General features: G+C 41.8%; 1 protein-coding gene across 2 annotated transcripts in view; it reads left to right on the top strand.

The window, feature by feature from the left end:
* Positions 1-23971, top strand: part of LOC121537645 (inactive dipeptidyl peptidase 10-like) — a 67231-nt gene that overhangs the window by 37828 nt on the left and 5432 nt on the right. For both annotated transcript variants that reach the window (XM_045223462.1, XM_045223463.1), the window contains exons 2-20: positions 8561-8675; positions 8957-9052; positions 13190-13284; positions 14473-14547; positions 15591-15643; positions 15849-15930; positions 16767-16887; positions 17615-17769; positions 19020-19117; positions 19645-19768; positions 19887-19925; positions 20122-20229; positions 20363-20454; positions 20648-20695; positions 20901-21022; positions 21341-21388; positions 21903-22001; positions 22167-22236; positions 22413-22607. In XM_045223462.1, coding sequence (XP_045079397.1) covers positions 8561-8675; positions 8957-9052; positions 13190-13284; positions 14473-14547; positions 15591-15643; positions 15849-15930; positions 16767-16887; positions 17615-17769; positions 19020-19117; positions 19645-19768; positions 19887-19925; positions 20122-20229; positions 20363-20454; positions 20648-20695; positions 20901-21022; positions 21341-21388; positions 21903-22001; positions 22167-22236; positions 22413-22607 — 1835 coding nt within the window. The remainder of the gene's footprint in view (positions 1-8560; positions 8676-8956; positions 9053-13189; positions 13285-14472; positions 14548-15590; positions 15644-15848; positions 15931-16766; positions 16888-17614; positions 17770-19019; positions 19118-19644; positions 19769-19886; positions 19926-20121; positions 20230-20362; positions 20455-20647; positions 20696-20900; positions 21023-21340; positions 21389-21902; positions 22002-22166; positions 22237-22412; positions 22608-23971) is intronic.

Here is a 23971-nt window from a genome sequence, read left to right on the forward strand (position 1 = left end):
TTTTGGTACCGGTGCAGCCAACTAACGCAAAAATAATACTCAGATATTCTGAAAACAATACGATATGTTAAAACTAATATCCTGACCATATCAAATCAAATCAAATTTTATTTGTCACATGTGCCGAATACCATAAAATGCTTACTTACAAGAGAGTTAAGAAAATATGTATTTAATAAACTAAAGTAAAAAATTAAATAAAAAGTAACACAATAAAATAACAATAACGAGGCTATATACAGGGGGTACTGGTACCCGAGTCAATGGGTGGGGGTACAGGTTAGTCGAGGTAATTTGTACATGTAGGTAGGGGTAAAGTGACTATGCATAGATAATAAACAGTGAGTAGCAGCAGTGGGGTGGTCAATGTAAATAGTCCGGGTGGCCATTTCATGAATTGTTCAGCAGTCTTATGGCTTGGGGGTAGAAGCTGTTAAGGAACCTTTTGGACATAGATTTGGCGCTCCGGTACCACTTGCCGTGCGCTAGCAGAGAGAACAGTATATGACTTGGGTGACTGGAATCTTTGACAATTTTTTGGGCCTTCCTCTGACACCACCTAGTATATAGGTCCTGGATGGCAGGAAGCTTGGCCCCAGTGATGTACTGGGCTGTACGCATTACCCTCTGTAGCGCCTTACGGTCAGATGCCGAGCAGTTGCCATACCAGATTGTGATGCAATGGGTCAGGATGCTCTAGATGGTGCAGCTGTATAACTCTTTGAGGATCTGGGGACCCACGCCAAATCTTTTCAGTCTCCTGAGGGGGAAAAGGTGTTGTCGTGCCCTCTTCACAACTGTCTTGGTGTGTTTGGACCATGATAGTTTGTTGGTGATGTGGACAACAAGGAACTTGAAACTCTCGACCCGCTCCACTACAGCCCTGTTGATGTGAATAGGGGTGTGTTCTGCCCTCCTTTTCCTGAAGTCCAAGATCAGCTCCTTTGTCTTGCTCACGTTGAGGGAGAGGTTGGTGTCTCTGACCTCCTCCCTATATGCTGTCTCATCGTTATCGGTGATCAGGCCTACCACTGTTGTGTCGTCAGCAAACTTAATGATGGTGTTAGAGTTGTGCTTGGCCATGCAGTTGTGGGTGAACAGGGAGTACAGGAGGGGACTAAGCACGCACCCCTGAGGGGCCCCCGTGTTGAGGATCAGCATGGCAGATGTGTTGTTGCCAACCCTTACCACCTGGGGGTGGCCCGTCAGGAAGTCCAGGATCCAGTTGCAGAGGGAGGTGTTTAGTCCCAGGGTCCTTAGCTTAGTGATGAGCTTTGTGGGCACTATGGTGTTGAACGCTGAGCTGTAGTCAATGAACAGCATTCTCACATAGGTGTTCCTTTTGTCCAGGTGGGAAAGGGCAGTGTGTAGTGCAATAGAGATTGCATCATCTGTGACATTGATATTGATAGATCTGTGGATCTGTTGGGGCGGTATGCGAATTGGAGTGGGTCTAGGGTTTCTGGGATGATGGTGTTGATGTGGGCCATGACCAGCCTTTCAAAGCGCTTCATGGCTACCAACGTGAGTGCTACGGAGCGGTAGTCATTTAGGCAGGTTTCGTTCGCTTTCTTGGGCACAGGGACTTTGGTGGTCTGCTTGAAACATGTTGGTATTACAGACTCGGTCAGGGAGAGGTTGAAAATGTCAGTGAAGACACTTGCCAGTTGGTCCGCGCATGCTCTGAGTACACGTCCTAGTAATCCATCTGGCCCCGCGGCCTTGTGAATGTTGACCTGTTTAAAGTTCTTGCCACATCGGCTACGGAAAGCGTGATCACATAGTCATCCGGAACAGCTGGTGCTCTCATGCATGCTTCAGTGATGCTTGCCTCGAAGCGAGCATAAAAGGCATTTAGCTCGTCTAGTAGGCTTGCGTCTCTGGGCAGCTCGTGGCTGGGTTTCCCTTTGTAGTCCATAATAGTTTGCAAGCCCTGCCACATCCGACGAGCGTCAGAGCCGGTGTAGTAGGATTCAATCTTAGTCCTGTATTGACGCTTTGCCTGTTTGATTGTTCGTCTGAGGGTATAGCGGGATTTCTTATAAGCGTCCGGATTAGTGTCCCTCTCCTTGAAAGTGGTAGCTCTAGCATTTAGCTCGGTGTGGATGTTGCCTGTAATCCATGGCTTCTGGTTGGGATATGTATGTACGGTCACTGTGGGGACGACGACGTCGATGCACTTATTGATGAAGCCGGTGACTGAGGTGGGAAATACTCCTCAATGCCATTGGATGAATCCCGGAACATATTCCAGTATGTGCTAGCAAAACAGTCCTGTAGCGTAGCATCCGCATCATCTGACCACTTCCGTATCGAGCGAGTCACTGGTACTTCCTGCTTTAGTTTTTGCTTGTAAGCAGGAATTAGGAGGATATAATTATGGTCAGATTTGCCAAATGGAGGGCGAGGGAGAGCTTGGTATGCGTCTCTGTGTGTGGAGTAAAGTTGGTCCAGAGTTTTTTTTTCCTCTGGTTGCACATGTGACATGCTCGTAGAAATTAGGTAAAACGGATTTAAGTTTGCCTGCATTAAAGTCCCAGGCCACTAGGAGTGCCGCTTCTGGATGAGCATTTTCTTGTTTGCTTATGGCCTTATACAGCTCGTTGAGTGTGGTCTTAGGGCCAGCATCGGTTTGTGGTGGTAAATAGACGGCTACAAAAAATTTAGATGAAAACTCTCTTGGTAGATAGTGTGGTCTACAGCTTATCATGAGGTACTCTACCTCAGGCGAGCAATACCTCGAGACTTCCTTAATATTAGACATTGTGCACCAGCTGTTATTGACAAATAGACACACACCCCCGCCCCTCGTCTTACCAGACGTAGCTGTTCTGTCCTGCCGATGCACGGAAAACCCAGCCGACTGTATATTATCCATGTCGTCATTCAGCCTCGACTCGGTGAAACATAAGATTTTACAGTTTTAATGTCCCGCTGGTAGGATAGTCTCTAAAGGAGATCATCCAGTTTATTCTCCAGTGATTGCACATTGGCCAATAGAATGGATGGTAGAGGCGGGTTACCCACTCGCCGACGAATTCTCCCAAGGCACCCCAATCTCCGCACATGTATTTCCGTCTTTTCTCCACGCGAATGACGGGGATTTGGGCCTTGTCTCAGAGAAGCAGTATATCCTTCGAGTCGGACTCATTAAAGAAAACATCTTTGTCCCGTTTCAGGTGAATAATCATTGTTCTGATATCCAGAATCTCTTTTCGGTCATAAGAGACGGCAGCAGCAACATTATGTACGAAATAAGTTACAAAATAGCACAGTTGGTTATTAGCCCGTAAAACAGCAGCCATCCCCTCCGGCGCCATTATAATTGTTTAGATTTTTTCCCCATCACCAGTAGCTACAGTGGGGAGAACAAGTATTTGATACACTGCCAATTTGGCAGGTTTTACTACTTACAAAGCATGTAAGAGGTCTGTAATTTTTATCATAGGTACACTTCAACTGTGAGAGACGGAATCTAAAACAAAAATCCAGAAAATCACATTGTATGATTTTTAAGTAATTAATTTGCATTTTATTGCATGACATAAGTATTTGATACATCAGAAAAGCAGAACTTAATATTTGGTACAGAAACCTTTGTTTGCAATTACAGAGATCATACGTTTCCTGTAGTTCTTGACCAGGTTTGCACACACTGCAGCAGGGATTTTGGCCCACTCATCCATACAGACCTTCTCCAGATCCTTCAGGTTTCGGGGCTGTCGCTGGGCAATACGGACTTTCAGCTCCCTCCAAAGATTTTCTATTGGGTTCAGGTCTGGAGACTGGCTAGGCCACTCCAGGACCTTGAAATGCTTCTTACGGAGCCACTCCTTAGTTGCCCTGGTTGTGGGTTTCGGGTCATTGTCATGCTGGAAGAACCAGCCACGACCCATCTTCAATGCTCTTACTGAGGGAAGGAGGTTGTTGGCCAAGATCTCGCGATACATGGCCCCATCCATCCTCCCCTCAATACGGTGCAGTCGTCCTGTCCCCTTTGCAGAAAAGCATCCCCAAAGAATGATGTTTCCACCTCCATGCTTCACGGTTGGGATGGTGTTCTTGGGGTTGTACTCATCCTTCTTCTTCCTCCAAACACGGCGAGTGGAGTTTAGACCAAAAGCTCTATTTTTGTCTCATCAGACCACATGACCTTCTCCCATTCCTCCTCTGGATCATCCAGATGGTCATTGGCAAACTTCAGACGGGCCTGGACATGCGCTGGCTTGAGCAGGGGGACCTTGCGTGCGCTGCAGGATTTTAATCCATGACGGCGTAGTGTGTTACTAATGGTTTCTTTGAGACTGTGGTCCCAGCTCTCTTCAGGTCATTGACCAGGTCCTGCCGTGTAGTTCTGGGCTGATCCCTCACCTTCCTCATGATCATTGATGCCCCATGAGGTGAGATCTTGCATGGAGCCCCAGACCGAGGGTGATTGACCGTCATCTTGAACTTCTTCCATTTTATAATAATTGCGCCAGCAGTTGTTGCCTTCTCACCAAGCTGCTTGCCTATTGTCCTGCAGCCCATCCCAGCCTTGTGCAGGTCTACAATTTTATCCCTGATGTCCTTACACAGCTCTCTGGTCTTGGCCATTGTGGAGAGGTTGGAGTATGTTTGATTGAGTGTGTGGACAGGTGTCTTTTATACAGGTAACGCGTTCAAACAGGTGCAGTTAATACAGGTAATGAGTGGAGAACGGGAGGGCTTCTTAAAGAAAAACTGACAGGTCTGTGAGAGCCGGAATTCTTACTGGTTGGTAGGTGATCAAATACTTATGTCATGCAATAAAATGCAAATTGTAATTAGTTAAAAATCATACAATGTGATTTTCTGGATTTTTGTTTTATATTCCGTCTCTCACAGTTGAAGTGTACCTATGATCAAAATTACAGATCTCTACATGATTTGTAAGTAGGAAAACCTGCAAAATCGGCAGTGTATCAAATACTTGTTCTCCCCACTGTATGTACCGTTAGGTAGGGGTAAAGTGACTAGGCAACAGGATACTGTAGATAATAGACAGTAGCAGCAGCATATGTGTTGAGTGTGAATGTGTGTGTGAATGTGTGTGTGAGCGTGGGTGTGTGTGTAGCGTCAGTATGCATGTGTGCTCGTGCTATTTGTGTGTATGTGTGTGTTGGGATGTCAGTGTGAGTATGGTAGAGTCCAGTGTGTGTGCATAGAGTAGGTGCAAGAGAGTTAGTGCAAAAAAGGGTCAATACAGGTAGTCCGGGTAGCCATTTGTTTATCAGTCTTGTTTATCAGTCTTATAAGCTGTTCAGGGTCCTGTTGGTTCCAGACTTGGTGCACTGGTTCCGCTTGCCGTGCGGTAGCAGAGAGAACGTTCTATGGCTTGGGTGGCTGGAGTCTTAGACAATTTTTTGGGCCTTCTCTGACACCATAGAGGTCCTAGATGACAGGGAGTTCGGCCCCAGTGATGTACTGGGCCGTACTCACTACCCTCTGTAGCGCCTTGCGGTCGGGTGCCTTGCAGATGCCGTACCAAGCAGTGATGCAGCCAGTCAAGATGCTCTCAATGGTGAAGCTGTAGAACTTTTTAAAGATCTGAGGGCCCATGCCAAATCTTTTCAGCCTCCTTAGGGGGAAGAGGCACTGACGTGCCCTCTTCACAACTGTGTTGGTTGTGTGGACCATGTTAATTCTTTAGTGATGTGGACACAGAGGAACTTGAAGCTCTCAACCCGCTCCACTACAGCCCTGTCGATGTGAATGGGGGCCTGCTCGACTCTCCATTTCCTGTAGTCCACGATCAGCTCCTTTGTCTTGCTGACATTGAGGGAGAGGTTGTTGTCCTGGCACCACACTGCCAGGTCTCCTCCCTATAGGCTGCCTATTTTGCACTCACATCATGGTTCTCTTTTCAATGGCCTGGATACAATGAACGAGAGGGAGAGAGTGAGACATTACTAGTCTATACCTGTCTACAGCCCAGCTCTGATGTATGGCGAGGCTGGCTAGCTGAATGTACTGCCAAAAGATCTCATAATGAAACCACTACAACAGCACAGCTCATCTCTAAATAATTCAGAATTCACTGAAAGCTGCCCAGTAGGGAGTTATGGGCATGTACTATATACGGCCCAGGGGTAACTCCACATACCTGTGTGATTCAATACATTCATGACAGGTTAGACTGAGTTAAGGCTGAGTAGGGGGCCTTGGTAGATCAAACCCATCTATTTTCTTGGCACGTATCTATAAATGTACACAGCCCATCTGTAATTAGCCCACCCAACTACCTCATCCCCATATTGTTATTTACATTGTTATTTATTTTGCTCATTTGCACCCCAGTATCTCTATTTGCACATCATCTTCTGCACATCTATCACTCCAGTGTTAATACTAACTTGTAATTATTTTGCACTATGGCCTATTTATTGCCTTACCTCCATAACTTACTACATTTGCACACACTGTATATCGATTTTCTATTGTGTTATTGACTGTACGTTTTGTTTTTGTTTATTCCATATGCAACTCTGTGTTGTTGTTGTTTTTATCGCACTGCTTTGCTTTATCTTGGCCAGGTCGCAGTTGTAAATGAGAACTTGTTCTCAACTGGCTTACCTGGTTAAATAAAGGTGAAATAAAAATAAAAAATAAAATAAAAAAATGATATTAATATTAGCTCTGGTCCTGGGTGTGAGTGTGTTTTCCTTCACAGCCTCAGCGTTAGCAAGCCACACTAACACCCTGGACCAGAGCTAGCTTACATGAATATCTGTTAGGAATTGGGACTCATAAAAGTGGTCATTAGGGGCCAGACTGTGACAGGTGGCCCTGTGGTCACAAACAAGAAGAGTCTGGCAGCAGAGTGGAGGGCTAGGGAGATGTGTTCTGTAAGGACTTGGCAAGGCCTCACTCTCCCTAATTGCACTTGTTTGTAGTGGCTGGCTCACAGTCAGGAAGTTAATGAGACTCAGTGACTGCAGGGGGAATCCTCACTCTTCTCCTAAATCCCAGTGCCTTGAGAAGATGGTCTGTCAAAAATCACTATTCTACTGGATGATGTGTGCAAACATGGTTTTGTGTACAGTAGATTTCTCACGTCAAGCACAGAATTACATAGGCCTGTATACTGTATATCTACAGCTGTACTTTCTAGCCTGGATCCAAACAGAATTGTTCTATTTACATTTTGTGAATTGAAACAGAACAATTGACTTTAAATCCAGGCTAGTGAGTTTCTGCTCCTTGTGAAAACAATGTTCTCCTTAACTGGTTTCTTGGGAGAGCACATTAGGTTCTCCACAGTAGACTAGACGAACAGGTTCAGACTCGCAGAGCCATGACTCATGCTTTTCAGTGCTAATCAATAGATTAATGAAACGCCACAGTTGCCTGGATCATGACCTCGTTAGTTTGTTTGTCTGCCCAGCAGAGTCTCACATTACAGGTGTTTCTTATGGCGTTGATTACCTTGCGCTGGACCATGCTTGTCTATTTGCATTGTTCTGATGAATGAGCTTGTTTCCAAAATGTAACAGGCTGGAAACATAATTGGCCGGATGTTGGCGTCAAAAATATTTTAGTTATTGATTTGTTATAACCACCTCATGACAAACTAGCAAATGATGAAAAAAAAATAAACTATGTCTGCATTTACCAAAAATCTGTTTGGTTTTATAGTTGTTATACATATTACATTATTTGGGCATAGGCTACAGGCTGTGAACCAACCATGTAAATCCGGTATGCTTTTGCAGTTGTAATTCTACATTCTTACCCAAATCAATGTAACCAACCGTGTACAGCTATAATTCTACATGCTTCCAACATTAGATTAAATTGACATAATTTATTTATGTATAGACTATAGACATACCAAAAACCAATGCAACAAGCCGTGTTAAAACTATCTCCCTCTATGACTCAGTGGCTATGACTCAGTGTTTTTAGAGGAGAAATGAAAGGGACATTTGAAGGTCTAAGGGAGTATTTTCTCTGGAGATAGCTACTTGACAGCAATCAATAGTTTGTGTTTCCACCACCCTCTGCCCTCCCTATGTCCCTTATCTACTGCGAAAGGAAGGCTAGGTGTTGTACTGTAACACTCTTCTATACACCTCTCAGCTCTAATCATGCCAGCTCTGGTCAGTCAAAAAATTGCTAGACATACGCCTATTCACTTTGACATATTCAGAATGCTCATCATGAAAAGGTAGACACCTACTGCTTTGAGACAAAGACATGTCCATAGATAGCAGTGTGATCCCATTTAATTAAACCATAAGCTTGCAGTGACTAACTAGTACTGTCATTATATTAGGGATTATATTGCGGGAAGTTGTGGGGTTGGATCCCATTGCTGACACCAAAAGTGGACCCTACTTAATTACAATTTAGAATTAGAATCTTACAATATTGTTTTATTGACAATCCACAAGTTCATATGAACACAGTATTTCGCCATTCCATAGGAGCCTCTATGTTCCATAGGAACCTCTACTACCAAACATGTGTATATCTGGTAGTAATCATTACATTACTTAGTTGAAGAGTGTTCTCAGTTTGCTTTGTGTGTTTTTTCCAGGACTTTGTGCAAGTAAGCCCTGAATCAAGGAACTACAAAGGAATAGCCATCTCCCTGCTGGTCATAGTGGCGGTTTGCTCCCTCATCACCATGTCTGTCTTTGTGCTCACACCAGGTACTGTACTCACCAGGGGACCAGGAGACCTCATGGAGTTTCTTTCTAGGGTCATAGTTAATGTAGGCCTGTATTCTAACTAACAAAATATAAGAACCAGAATTTGTCCTGGTCAGGTTATGTAGTCAAAGCCCTGAGTTTTTCGAATCAGTTTTATGATCAGTGTAATATTGACTGTTGTTATGTGTGTGAACATCAGTTATTTTCCTGTGTGATTTTATCCTCATCAAGCTCTAATCCATATTTTGATAACTAGCCTAACACTAATATCTTATTTGCAGTGGAACTCCCTGGTGCCGCTAACTCCAGACTTACTGTCCTGGACCTGTTTAAACCAGAGTTCTCCGTGCACGATCCTGAGGCCAGGTGGATAAGTGGTAAGTACTTTCAGGATAACCATCTAACACTCCTATTCTAATGAAGCCTTTAGGCTGATCTCTATCCTCTCCATCTGATTGAAAAGTTTGGATTTCTTAAAAAATGCACCCCCAAAAGCGACAGTTTATAAGCCCTCAGCAGTCACACAAAGGGTCTGCCAAGGAGGCTACCATTATAAGAGAAAGGGTGTGGCCAGGTTGGCTAGTTTTTGGAAGCTATTAGGCTACATTCTGTCTGATAGTTGGATGAGGGTGACAGAGATGATATTCTCTTGACATGATCCTAGAATCCAAAGTACTTCTCATATAGAAACTATTCAATCCTAGATTTTCGCTTGTTGTTGGTATACATTTAAAACTTTGTTTCACTCACAAGCAGAGCATTCTGAACCTCTCAACTCAAGCATGGGAGTATTCCTGCAAGCTTTCATCTCATCTTGAGCTATAATGACGGCTGAGAGTTTAGCATGGCATGGGAGCAACACCTCCTGACCCGTCTCAGTAAAACAGATGGCCTCCCAGTCAAGCCCCTATTCTGTCTGGTTTGCCAAAACACAGGATTGACTCTATCTTAAGCTATCACTGGGCGCTCATCTGGGATATACTCTCAGGTCAAATCTCCCAGCCCCATATCCAGAACAATACCCCTTTCTCTAAAACCTAGCAGGTTTCTTAATAGTGTAAGAGAATCGTTTGGGGTGTCAGCACTGGTGTCTGTTCTGTTGTCTGAGCTAGTGTGGTTCTCCTTCACTCTTCTTGGACACAGCAAACGGGCTCTCTTCCAGCCTGCATATGAAATGGAGGCCTGGAAGCCTGCGGAGAGCTTTCCATCGAAGGGTAGCAAATACAAATGACTTTTTCAGTCGCCTGTTGATTCTCATTATGGGGATTGGGGTGTGATGCCTTCTCGCACACTGTGTTGACCTGATGGACTGCATTAACTCTCATGGGCCTCCTGTCATTTTTCACAACGCCTCCATGATGGAGCAAGCCATATCGTCCGCCCCCTCGTCAGCTCACGCTGACGTTTCTCCTTCTGTAGGACACATCGATAAAACTTTGCTACCCCCCTCATAAAACACTATGAGAAATATAATGACTAGTGATTTCATCACCACCTCTCTCATGTTAGCTGACATTACGTTATAGTGGTAAATATTGGTGAGATTGATGTGTAGGCTACTTAGCATAGTGATTAGAGCCAAGCTATCAGGTGGTATGAAGACAGACAGAAAGACAGAAAGACAGACAGTGATGTAATGGTGAAGGGCAGTGGTATGCCATGGCACAGCTGTAGAGACAGTTCCTGCTAGGACCTCATTACATTTGGGGCGATTATCTTGGTGAGTGCTCCCTGTCTGCCTGCTGCTAGCATGCTAAGCTACAACACTATCAGACTAGTTCTAAGTAGACAGAACACCTTAGGAAAGCTGCTCAGGTTTAGGCTATTACATTTATGAAACTAGTGTTCACAATCGCATACATGTTAACTGAATTGTATTTTTTTAACACCTTGTTTGACATGATCAGCACTAACTGTGTATCACATGTTGTCATTTCTAGTCCATAACCTAAGTACCAAAAAGTAGAAATTCGTGTTCATTTCACATGCTGTAAACAGTGCTGTAATAGTAAATGTACTCTTGCTGATCATGATATTTAGTATGGCCCTTGTTATTTTCTAGTGCATACATTACATGAAATTCCAAACAGCCTGCATCCCAACAATTCATTTAAATCTCATACAATTAATTTGTGTAACCATGGAAACTATATGCCCTATTTATCGATTTTCTGAATATATTGTATGGGTCGTATATAATTGTCGACAATCTGGGGAACGATAAATAACTGTTTGTTCTGGCCAGAGGCATGTACTGTATATGTGACTTATGTAAATGTAAACTAACCCTACATTTTCACACAACATATTAGTCAGAACAAGTCTTCATGTGTTTTAATCAGGGAAGAGGACACCATTTTCATACCAAATATAGCCTCGGAAATGTGAACACCATACACACTCTGTTTACCCCGTTAGTGGAATACGATGTGGTTGTCCATACATATAGAATATGAAGTGGTTGGCCATACATATAGAATATGAAGTGGTTGTCCATACATGTAGAATATGAAGTGGTTGTCCATACATATAGAATATGAAGTGGTTGGCCATACATATAGAATATGAAGTGGTTGTCCATACATGTAGAATATGAAGTGGTTGTCCATACATATAGAATATGAAGTGGTTGGCCATACATATAGAATATGAAGTGGTTGTCCATACATATAGAATATGAAGTGGTTGGCCATACATGTAGAATATGAAGTGGTTGTCCATACATATAGAATATGAAGTGGTTGTCCATACATGTAGAATATGAAGTGGTTGGCCATACATATAGAATATGAAGTGGTTGGCCATACATATAGAATATGAAGTGGTTGTCCATACATATAGAATATGAAGTGGTTGGCCATACATATAGAATATGAAGTGGTTGTCCATACATATAGAATATGAAGTGGTTGTCCATACATATAGAATATGAAGTGGTTGTCCATACATATAGAATATGAAGTGGTTGTCCATACATATAGAATATGAAGTGGTTGTCCATACATATAGAATATGAAGTGTATATTATACTAGAATGAGAGACATTAGATTGGAAGCCATGCTAGGTATACCATGGGGGATATGATGAGTGATTCAATATAGCATCAACTTCATCACCACAGTCATACCCTATTAACTTGTCCATACATGTGCCAAGCATGATCATGACTACCAACATATGTGATTCCATAACCTCTGACATGTCTCTGTAATAATTCATTATTCATTTACTCCTCTGTATTCATATATATTTTCATGTCAATGTTTTGGTGACTGATACATGTATTTCTATTCATTAATACCATAGTAGTATCTCAAATTGGAAGACATATTTTTAGCAGATGCTTTTATCCAAAGTGCATACATTTTTGCATGGGTGGCCCCAGCGGGAATCTAACCCATGATTCTGATGTTGCTAGTGCCATACTCTATGAACTAAGCCACACAGGACCACAACACTCATTTTACCTGATTATGGTCTACATAGATAGTGGTTGGATGTCATGTGAGGAAGGCTATTTAAAGATTATAATTGCCTAGCCTTGTGGACATAGGAGGAATTTTAATTAACTAAATACAAATATATTTCTAATGATGTCACCGAGGCAGAGACAGCAGTGGCTAAGCGAAAGGCCATTTAAAGGTTAAAGTGTCACATGAACTCCAGCTAGATAATATGACTCACCACATAGGCTACAGGCTTTAAACTGGCTTGTTGGTTGTCCTATTCCTAGTTCTCCTGAAATGAAAGTATTGCTAAATGGTCTATAGTAGGCCAGTGTTTCCCAAACTCGGTCCTGGGGTCCCCCCTGGGTGCACGTTTTATTTTTTGCCCTAGCACTACACAGCTGATTCAAATAGCCAACTCATCATCAAGCTTTGATTATATGAATCATCTGTGTAGTGCTAGGGCAAAAACCAAAACATTTGGGCATTGCTAGGTGGCTTTGTAGATTTCTATTCAATTTTCCATTGTTCTTTTTTATTTATTTGAGGAATTCATTTCTAATTTATAATATATAATATAATATAATGCTGACCAACCGTTTTACACTTGTTCTGCATGGTTTAGCATACCAGTTACGTGGCTGCATTTAAGATCACATTTTTACTCAGAGCAACTGCCCGAGCCAACAACTGTGAATTGGGAGCCATCTTCCTAAAGGTAGATAGTGAGATTTGTAATGCAGAACACAAGGAAGCCATTGCAATAATGTGGCTGTCTGGCTGGCTGACTGGCTGGCAGACTGCAGGTCTAAAAGGTTTTGCTCAGTAGAAATGAGGAGAGGCACTCTTGAAATGAACTGCTGGAAAATGAAGAGCCAGTCAGTCTGGCGATGTGGGACTAAGATAACCCTCTCCCCCCTCTCTCCATCTCCTTCTCCCTCTCTCTCTTTGGGGTCTGACATGAATATTGATAAGTGGATATACAGTGTCAGAATGTGTAGGCCTATTTATTTCTTATCTAAAATATGGTTATCATTTTACAAAAATGTTCTTGTATAATTTTACAGATTCAGAGGTTTTGTACAGGAACCGAGACGGCCACGTCATCAAGTTCAACTTTGCTTTAAACGAAACAGAAATTGTCCTGAGAAACAGCATATTTGTAAGTAGCTTGCCACCTATGGGTCTCCCTCTCTAACCTCAACTGACCGATCAGCATTCATAACACAGTACCATATAGATCCATTAGCATTAATAACACAGTACCATATTGAGCCATCAGCATTCATGACACAGTACCACATTGATCCATCAGCATTCATGACATAGTACCACATTGATCCATCAGCATTCATGACATAGTACCACATTGATCCATCAGCATTCATGACATAGTACCACATTGATCCATTAGCATTCATAACACAGTACCATATAGATCCATCAGCATTCATAACACAGTACCATATTGAGCCATCAGCATTCATGACACAGTACCACATTGATCCATCAGCATTCATGACATAGTACCACATTGATCCATCAGCATTCATGACATAGTACCACATTGATCCATCAGCATTCATGACACAGTACCATATTGATCCATCAGCATTCATAACACAGTACCATATTGCATACAAATATCAAAGATGAGCACATTGTCATTATTTGCCTCCGGTAGCATTGTGATATATCTGAATTATTATTATTATTATTTAAATATTGAAAAGGTGTGGGCTACGGAGAAAACAATGGCATAGAGTGCTGCAAGCACTGGAAAGTTCCAGGGGATGAAGGATGACGGGGTGTGTGGTTGTGAGACATATGTGATGTGTATGGTTGCGGTGGGAACATGTGGGTCTGAGCAGGTGTGATGTCATTGATGTTTGTTGAAATGTGTGTCCGTTTGTTTATTGTCTTTTGTTTATGTATGGTTGTTATTGTTTGAGAAAAAATATATATAATAAAAAAAATATTAAGAATACCCATCTGACAGGTCATGTTTTATGTGTTGCATAAGGCTCATGGCCTAAGCAGCTTTGGACTGTCATTAGCAGACTTGCTTTTTGCCATTTAATTATCTAACTGGGGGGGAAAGGAGGACACTATTAATCCCTGTTTAATGTTTAGCAATACTAGCTACAATTTTAGGTGGAATGGTCATATGCCTGGGATTGTAATAGTACGGTGGCCCTAACGGGCAAAGTATACAAGCTGTGTAATGGTTTACCATCATCTGAATTACTTCCTAGATCTATGTACAAGATACTTCCTAGATCTATGTACAATATGTATTAACCTTTATATGTATTATTTGTGACTTCTAACTGTCTTTCCCTTGTCCTAGGTGTCTTTCAAAGTTGCCAAATATTCTCTTTCTCCAGACATGAAATATGTGCTATTTGCTTACGAAGTGAAACAGGTAGGATATGAATACTTGTTAAATGACTGTTGTTTATTAATTACCATTAGGCTTTTCCAATAACAGTTACATAACACATACAGTACAACGTCACAGGGCATCATTAGTACACCAACAGTCAAATGAATACAATTGTCTTCCACCAGAGCAGCATGAGATATGGATCACCTTTCTAACAGGCTAACAGATAATTATATAAGTCTTGATCCCTAGCAAATAACCAAACATGAATGCAGTACAAATGTTTGAGCCAACCAAAATAAAAATGGAGCTACAGAGTTAATCAGTGTTTCCAATTACCCTAAGCATAGGCTGAGTCTCAATTGTAATTCCTTGATTCCTTGATTCCTCGCCTCCTCTCTCCTCGCCTCCTTCTCAGAATGCATAGGTGGATAAGGTCAGAAGAAAATCTCAGATCTTCTGTTTCAATGCGTTTGAAGAAGGTGAGGAGAGAGGATGCGAGGATTCAAGGAAATTACAATTGGGATTCACCCATAGTTTGACAGGAAGGAGAACAAACAGCAAATAGGCTCTGATCAGAAATCTGATTGCACCACCTGGGTTAATGGCAGGTGTACTAACCTCATTGAGTTGTATCTTCTTTCTCTTTCTTTATTCTTTAATCATTGTTTATGCAGTTTTCCGTTTTAATGTTAGACCCAAATCAAGGATCTCTCATTGATTTCCACTGTGTTTAATGGCTGGATCGCTGGCAACCAAGGTTTGGAAACATTGCACCATCATGGGATTCCCTAGAGAATGGACTTAGGCGCAAATTTTGTTTAGTTGTGTTATGCATTATTATTATGCAGTAACAAAGGTGGTGTTCAACCAAGTTTGCGTGATGATTAACCTTGCCTGACAACTGAAGACTTGCATTGGCTTCCTGAGCTGTGTGGGCTAACACAGTTTTGAATTCCTTTTGGAAACAATTACATTGTGGAATCCCGACGTGGTTTCTGACATGATTCATTTGCATCATGTATGCTTTATTGTTTTCCATTATTTATTATCACATTAATGGTCAGTACTTTTAATTTCAGGTGTATAGACATTCCTATACTGCATCGTACATCGTTTACAACATCCACACAAGGTAAGAGACAGAACGGACTGGTTGATGCTTCATGTCTTGTATTGACATGCATACCCCCACACTCCTGTAACTGAAGAACATGCTGTATTACGTATGATACACCCAATCTTTGACATCTCCAGTTCAACAACAGATGGGGTTTGTTCATGCCTGTCTGCCCGTCTTTGTGTCTGTGTGTGCTTTTGTGTGCGTGCTTGTGTTTCAGGGAGGTGTGGGAATTGAATCCTCCTGAGGTCCAGAATGCAGTGCTTCAGCATGCGGCGTGGGGTGTGAAGAGACAGCAGCTGGTGAGTCTCTCCCCTCCTCTCCTCTTCTATGATGCCATACACTTCCTCTTTTCACTCTCTCTCTCTCGCCCAATCTGAAATCAACCTCTGGGCACAACTCCTAGACGGTCATAGATGCCTCATCACACATATGAAAGAAATTGATAGGTGTGAGCATTATCAATGGCTTTGGCACAGGGTGCCATCAAGATGTGTTGAATGGGCTTTTCTGGCATGCAGGAGACCTGGTTTCAAACCCAGTCGTCACACTAGGGGTTTGTATCAAATTTGCCATATTTATATTTCTTGTGATGGCCAGTTGTGGTACAGTTTCTCATGTGAAGGAGTAAAAAGCACCATTTGCTGTATATCAGGCAGCCATTTTGACAGCAGGTGGTCCTGTTACAGATGGGGATGCAGACTACACTTATCTGGACCAGACGTCTTTGAGCTTCTGTTACTCTGTTCAGAGTTTGTTTGGTCACAAACAAAACCCAGCATGTGATTTTTGTCTGGCTGAACATCTGGCGGCCTAACGAAGCACACTTGATTGTTAAAAGGGAACAAAAGTGAACGTGTGAAAGGAACTGACTGAAAAAGAGAATACTGAAGTTTAGCAATATAGAATAATGAATCAATACTACCTATTACAGTGCACTTTAATTCCTGATATGGATCATAAATGGAAATAAGTCATCATGTAAAATAAAATCACTACCATATTTCCCTGGCAGTGAACTAGTGCTGTATTGTAGCAGGAGAATGATGGGTATCAGAGTCTGGCTTTTGCTGAGCTATACTTTTATAGCCACCGTTCAAAGCACAATTGCAATTCTCTTTGCTCCTTCTCATTTCAGATCTACATCTTTGAAAACAACATCTATTACCAATCAGATGTGCAGAGCAATTCTCTTAGGATTACGTCGTCGGGAGAGGAAGGAGTCATATTTAATGGAATCGCTGACTGGTTGTATGAAGGTTTGTCTGAATGCCAATTGACAGGTTCACGGCGTACCCAAGGACACAATGTCAGGAAAGGTATGCCAGGTACTGGAAATAAATCATGTTCAGCCACAAAGGAATTCATCACTTTCACAGTTGAACGGCTCTCGGTCGCATTCAGGGACGGATGGAATAAGAATTCAAAATTAACACTACTAACCATATTAGTCCCATTTCCGAAGAATAATTGAATAAATGAGAACTAACTCAGAATTTTGATTAAAGTTAATTAAATATAGATGAAGGAAAGTCATTATTTCACTACAGCAGTGTTAAGTCTTCTCATGAATGGGCCATAATCCACGCATTGTTCCATGCTCTTGGATAGCAGGGACAATTTTATTCATAATTTGCACTTATTAATTACACCTTAATGATGGATTTTAGCTCTGACTTAATTAAGACTCATTTTATTTTATCTACATCAGCCCAAAACAAGTTCCATAAAAATAAAAAAAATCATCCTTTTGACATATTTTCAACAAGGTTGTGTAAAACACAGATTTCCAATTGATGCAGATACAAATTCAAACTTTCTCTTAACTTCATTTACAATAACATATTGATCTTATATATATATAGCAACATCAAGGACTGGTGTACAGAAGAAGCCTATATTCATGTGGATAGGACTAGATTGGAAAAAAAAACTATAGTATAGTTCAGTGTGTGATTGATGGTAGTTTGGTCCTTGTGTTTTTAGAGGAGATTCTGCAGTCACACATAGCCCACTGGTGGTCACCTGATGGAGAGAGACTGGCCTTCCTCATGATCAACGATACCCTGGTACCCAACATGTTCCTGCCCCGGTTCACTGGCAGCCCCTACCCCAAATCACAGGAGTACCCGTACCCCAAGGTAATGGAAAGACACAATATAATGGGATAGGATAGCATGCTGCAGAAGAAAGTGCATGTATCTGTCTGTGTCACTATGTTGCCCCCATTGGTGAAATTGTGCTTGTTTGCTGGAAGAAAAAAAACACTATTGGTCTTAGCAACAACAACAAAAACTGCTGGCTCAAGAAACAGTTCTTTCAGTTCTGATTATATAACTATTGTATGTCCTTGTTGATTCACACAGTATACTAGATTTGAGCTTTGGAAGTCATGTTCCTGTGCTATCGATTGATGTACTGTATTACATGTACTGCATGTCGATACAACAACTATAGCTATCCAGGTATCTCGATTACCCTGTGCATAGTGTTGGTTAGAAATACTGCTCACATAAAGGTCTTATATTATGATAGATCAAGTATTTATGGAGTCGCAACAAAAGGGAAATTGGAAACTGAATAAATGATTAGACAAAATGATCAGAACCCTGCTTATATTTTATAGGAAGAGGTAATAGTGCTTCTAGCAAAGGCTGTGACGGTTATGGAATTTTGGATTACGGTTCTTTGTCAGCCAAATGATCCCAGTTATAGTTACAAGTATAACCTTTCGAATAGGAAAAAAAATAAGCACATCTTCTCCTCTCGCTCCTGACTGCACATCTCGTCTTTTTGAATGCCCGGCTGTCTACAGTCAGCTGTTCATTCCAGAACACAACATTCCAAGATGGGCTAGTTTTCGCTCCTCTCATCTCTCCTTACATCGGCTGTTCGATGTGAACCAGACTTACTTTTACTTGACTGCTTTTAGGTAAAGTTTGTCGACTTGAAAATGACGGTCTTCATCCATATTCGTTGTTTACACGATTATAGAATAACCGTGCCAGCCCTACTTCTAACATATCTAAATCTGCCGGAACGAAGCAGCCTGCTTGTATGAAGTATTCACAATGATATTCTGCCAGTTCAGTCCTTAACTCCAGGGATTTAAAAAATAGATGATTTGCTCTGAGATAATCTCTTGTTGGATGTTAAGCTAGAGACAGACATCCAAATGGTCCAGGCAAAACAAAGATGATAAGAAGATAATAACCTGTGAGGTCATTTGAAGCATTGATTGTTAGCATAATTTATTATGAGTTGCTGAATATCTTACAGCTTCAATTTACTCCACTGTTAATGCACCTTGATTTGAACGCGGTGTAGCAACAGTATTTGTTTTTCTCAGCATGCTTAATAATTGACATTATGAGGATCTGTTTGCTGACAGGCTGGCCAGCCCAACCCTACAGTCAGGCTGTTGGTGGTGAACCTGTACGGCCCCACACACACTCAGGAGTTGGTACCACCCGATGGCCTGAGAGGAAGGTGAGGAAGCCTCAACATTCTGGCAGCCCCTTAGTTCTTTTACTCTGCATTTGTAATTGTTGTGCTGCTAACAGGCATGTCAGGTTATTCTTTGCAGGTTATTTCTTTACTAACCATTATAACCAGTATAGGACAATTGAATCTGCATGTATGCATGTTTCATTGTTTCCAGGAGCATACTGGGACCAGAAATCAGTATTGGCATTTCTAACACACCGGACCATTTTTTTCCTTGAGACCCCCAGACCGGCCCATTATATTCCTCGAGGCCCCTACACTGGCCCATTTTTTTCATTAAGGCCCCCATTATTAGCCAGAAAGTAATAATTTTGCGTGAAAAACCCAAGTTAGAGAGGCCCATTTGCTAAAAATGGACCAGCCCATCTGGCATTTACCCGAAATGCCAGAAGGCCAGTCTTCCCCTGATTGTGCATGTTTGATCAAGTACACAACCATCGTTCAGAAATATGAAATAGCCCGGAGAAGTAGTTGCTATAAGTCTGAATGTTTGTCTCACATTGACCCAGAGAACACTATGTAGGGATGGTGAAATGGATCAGCAACACCCATGCAGCAGTTCGATGGCTCAACCGGCCCCAAAACATGTCCTTCCTCACTGTGTGTGACGCCACCATCGGGTCCTGTGTACAGGTGGGTTTTATTTCTTCACCTACGCTAAGATGGTCCTCACTAGAAACAGGTTTTATTGGTATCATCTGTGTCGTACTCCGTGTTGGATCTAAGACGTGTTCCTCCACTTGAATTTCAGAAACATGAGGAAGCTTCAGATCTCTGGCTCACCAGACAGGTAAACTGAAATGTAAATGTTCTATAATATTAGCAATTCATATTTCCATCTAGTAACATTTTATTTGAATGCTACAATGGGCCTGATGTGTTCCAAATTGTGCTGCAATTTTAAAACAGTGTGTATTGTATCTATATGCTAATAGTAAAGATGAAATCGATGCACTTTGACTGTCCCTTAAATCCAATGTCTTCAGAACCAGGAGCCAGTGTTTTCAAAGGACGGGAGCAGGTTTTTCCTGACCATACCAGTGAAGCAGGGGGGACAAGGAGACTTCCATCATATTGCCATGTTCACCAAATCGGTGGGTGTTGTCATACTCCAATTCCGAAATACACATTGGTCATCTTGTCATTCTCCTGCTTTGTCAGCGCTCACTTTGTTTCTTTTTTTTGTACATGTTTTTATCAAAGAAATTATAATTTGCCTATTCTCAGTTCAGAAGTGATCAAAGTGATGTCCGTCACTTGACGTCAGGCAACTGGGAGGTGACCAAGATATTAGCCTATGATGAGGAAGAGCAAACCATGTAAGTCTGTCAGATTATTTCAGATCAGTTATGAGAGTCATTTAATATCATATTTTGTGTTATAGATATGAGCTTCAACAGGTGTTTACCTTTTTTCTCTTTTCAAACATCTCTTCTGGTCAAACTATTCTATTTGTAACTATAGTTTCTTGTACTTGCCCTAGTTAAAGTTGTTCTGCTTTCACCCATATAGATATTTTATCAGTACTCAAGACTCCCCACAAAAGAGACACGTGTACAGGTGAGAAATGATTCTAAAACATTTTCCCCATGAAGAAATGCACATTCTGTATGTCAAAATATTCTACTCAATAACACCAGACATTTCAGCTGCATTCTAGTAACTGTTAGCCCTATTCAGCTCCAGTGTATCTTACCCATCCGTATTGAATAGATGTAATACATCATTGAAATGCATTTATCTAAAAATGTTTTCCCTCTTTCAGTGCATCTACTATTGGTCTGTTCTCTCAACGATGTTTGACCTGTGAGATGAACCAGGAAGCATGCACGTTCTTTGATGCAGACATCAGCCCGAACAAACAGCATGTTATTCTACAGTGTAAAGGTAAGAGTCTGGTCAGTGTTTTTCCTTCTGGAAATCATTCAGCCAAATACAGCTTTATGTGGATATGATATAGCCACTGTAGTAAAACACAACTGATTCTGGGTAATGTATGAGGTATGCTTAGGGAGTCATTATGTCAATTATGCCATGATGTAACCACTGCTGCAATAAGTATATCCCACCGGTGACATCGTTGGGCTTACATAGGCTAGGGTACTACAATACTGCTAGAAGCCCACGTTAGAATATCATACTGAACGTTTGTTCAGTCTCAAAACGATGCTATGCATTATTGCTAGAGTATCTTCTGTTCCACAGGTCCCGGTGCTCCATCTGTGATGCTGCAGAGTTTTAATGATGTAAACAGTGAGTAATACTAAGTATTGATATGAACTCTCCTCTCCTGTACTGTCCTGTACTATTTCCAGTCTGTTTCAATGGTTCGTATTTCATATTTGGCCAAGAGGTTGTTGGCTGTGTTTCACATCGTGTGAAATACATTTTTAACAGCTATCCAAATGGAATGTTCTGCCAAGGTTTAAATGAGCATCTGGGAAGTGTTTTTAATGCAAATTGTATTGATTTGTGTTTTTTATGCCTGGATGCTTTTCAATGAGACTGAAAATGAGGCATAATTGTACTGAAATGATGTGATAGGTGACAGTCTAAAACAAAGAATCACAGGACGTGATTTAGATGCAGTGGCCTATGTGAAGTCAATCAACTGTATTAGAAAAATGTAAAACTGAAATGAATGTGTTTCTTGAAACAATCTGTTGATTGCTTTTCCCATCACAGTTTAATACGCCATATAATCAGTATCCTTGTGTCTCTTAACACACAGTATGTGAATGATTACTTTCACACTTTCTTCCCACAGCTTACTTTATCTTGGACAACAACATGCCTCTGAGAGCTGCCTTGGAAAATAAAAAGATCTCTAAATCAGATGTCAGGGTTATTCTAAGTGAAGACTTTGGTAACTAACCATTTCTCTCTGTGTATATTTCTTTATTTTTCTCATTCTCTCCCTCTCTCTCTCTCTCTCTCTCTCTCTCTCTCTCTCTCTCTCTCTCTCTCTCTCTCTCTCTCTACGGTATATAGTTTATTTTAATAACTGTACTTAAATAATTTATTCCCACAGAGCTGCCTTTGAAGCTCACCTATCCGCTTGACTTTTCTGAATCTCTTCTCTATGGCCTTCTTTTGATTGTGTAAGCATCGCTCCTCTTTCCTGGCATTCTAACATAGTTACAGTACATTTTCATTTAAAAATACATTTAGAACTGAATACTTTACCTTGAGAACTAACACAATTATTTTTTTTACCTCTCTCTCTCTCTCTCTCTCGCTCTCTCTCCCTCCCTCCCCACTTCCCCCCCTCTCTTAGTGATGGTGGGCCTGGCAGTCAGTCGGTGAGTGATGAGTATGAGCTGGGTTGGGACTCGGTGCTGGTCAGTTGTGATGAGGTGATCGTGGCCAGGCTGGATGGCAGGGGGACAGGCTTCCAGGGCCTGAGAGTCCTGCAGCAGGTCCACCAGCGCCTGGGTACTGTGGAGGTTCAGGACCAGATAGCTGCACTGGAGTATGTAGCCTCCGACCAGCATGTGATGTGATGAGATGTGATATAATATTATCAAATGTTATTGGTTGCATACACATATTTAGCAGATGTTATTGCGGGTGTTGCGAAATGCTTGTGTTCCTAGCTCCAACAGTGCAATAATATCTAATAATACACAACAATACACACAAATCTATAAGTAAAAGAGTGGAATTAAAAAATATAGAAATATTAGGATGAGCAATGTCGGAGTCCAGGATACGTGCACAGGTGAGAAATTATTCTAAAACATTTTCCCCATGAAGAAATGCACATTCTGTATGTCAAAATATTCTACTCAATAACACCAGACATTTCAGCTGCATTCTAGTAACTGTTAGCCCTATTCAGCTCCAGTGTATCTTACCCATCCGTATTGAATAGATGTAATTGTCACGGTTTACTATGCCAGAACCCAGAAGCAGACAAGGACAAGGTACGTTGAGAGAAAGGTGAGTGTTTATTTAGTAGATTCCGAGTGAGGCTGAATAATCCAGGGAACAGAGCGGGTGGCGTGGATGGGTTGTTGAGGGTGCAGTGGTTGGTCCGGTACTGGCTCGGCAGCCGCCGACCATCAGGCAGAGGTTGGGTGAAGGTTCCGGGTGAGAGACTGCAGACAGAACAAAACGGAGGTCAGTACACAGCAAGTAACAAGGTGCAAAACAACAAAACTAACTAAGGGCTCAGAGGCTGACACGCTGACAAACATACTGTTCATAGCTAACGATCCGGCAGGAACTGGATGTTCGGCCAGAGCCTAAGAAGGGTGATGATCAGGACCAGGTGTGCAGATTGCTGATGGGATGCAGGTGCGGAAAACCAGAGCGCTCCCCGGAGCGTTCCCGAACCCTCGGGAAACTGGAGATTACGAACAGGAAAAACTAGTCACCAGACAGGACCCGACTCAGACAGCCGGGATCGTTACAGTAATACATCATTGAAATGAAATCATCTCAAGAATGAGAAGATGTGCTAAAAAAAATGTACCCTCTTTCAGTGCATTTACTATTGGTCTGTTTGGACACACCTACTCATTCAAGGGTTTTTCTTTATTTTTACTATTTTCTACATTGTACAATAATAGTGAAGACATCAAAACTATGAAATAACACATATGGAATCATGTAGTAACCAAACAAGTCTTAAACAATCAAAATATATTTTATTGTTGAGATTCTTCAAAGTATCTACCCTTTGCCTTGATGACAGCTTTGCACACTCTTGGCATTCTCTCAACCAGCTTCACCTGGAATGTTTTCCAACAGTCTTGAAGGAGTTCCCACATATGCTGAGCACTTGTTGGCTGCTTTTCCTTCACTCTGTGGTCCGACTCATCCCAAACCATC

This window comes from Coregonus clupeaformis, chromosome 1, assembly GCF_020615455.1.
Source record: "Coregonus clupeaformis isolate EN_2021a chromosome 1, ASM2061545v1, whole genome shotgun sequence".
In the NCBI taxonomy this organism is placed as follows: Eukaryota; Metazoa; Chordata; class Actinopteri; order Salmoniformes; family Salmonidae; genus Coregonus; species Coregonus clupeaformis.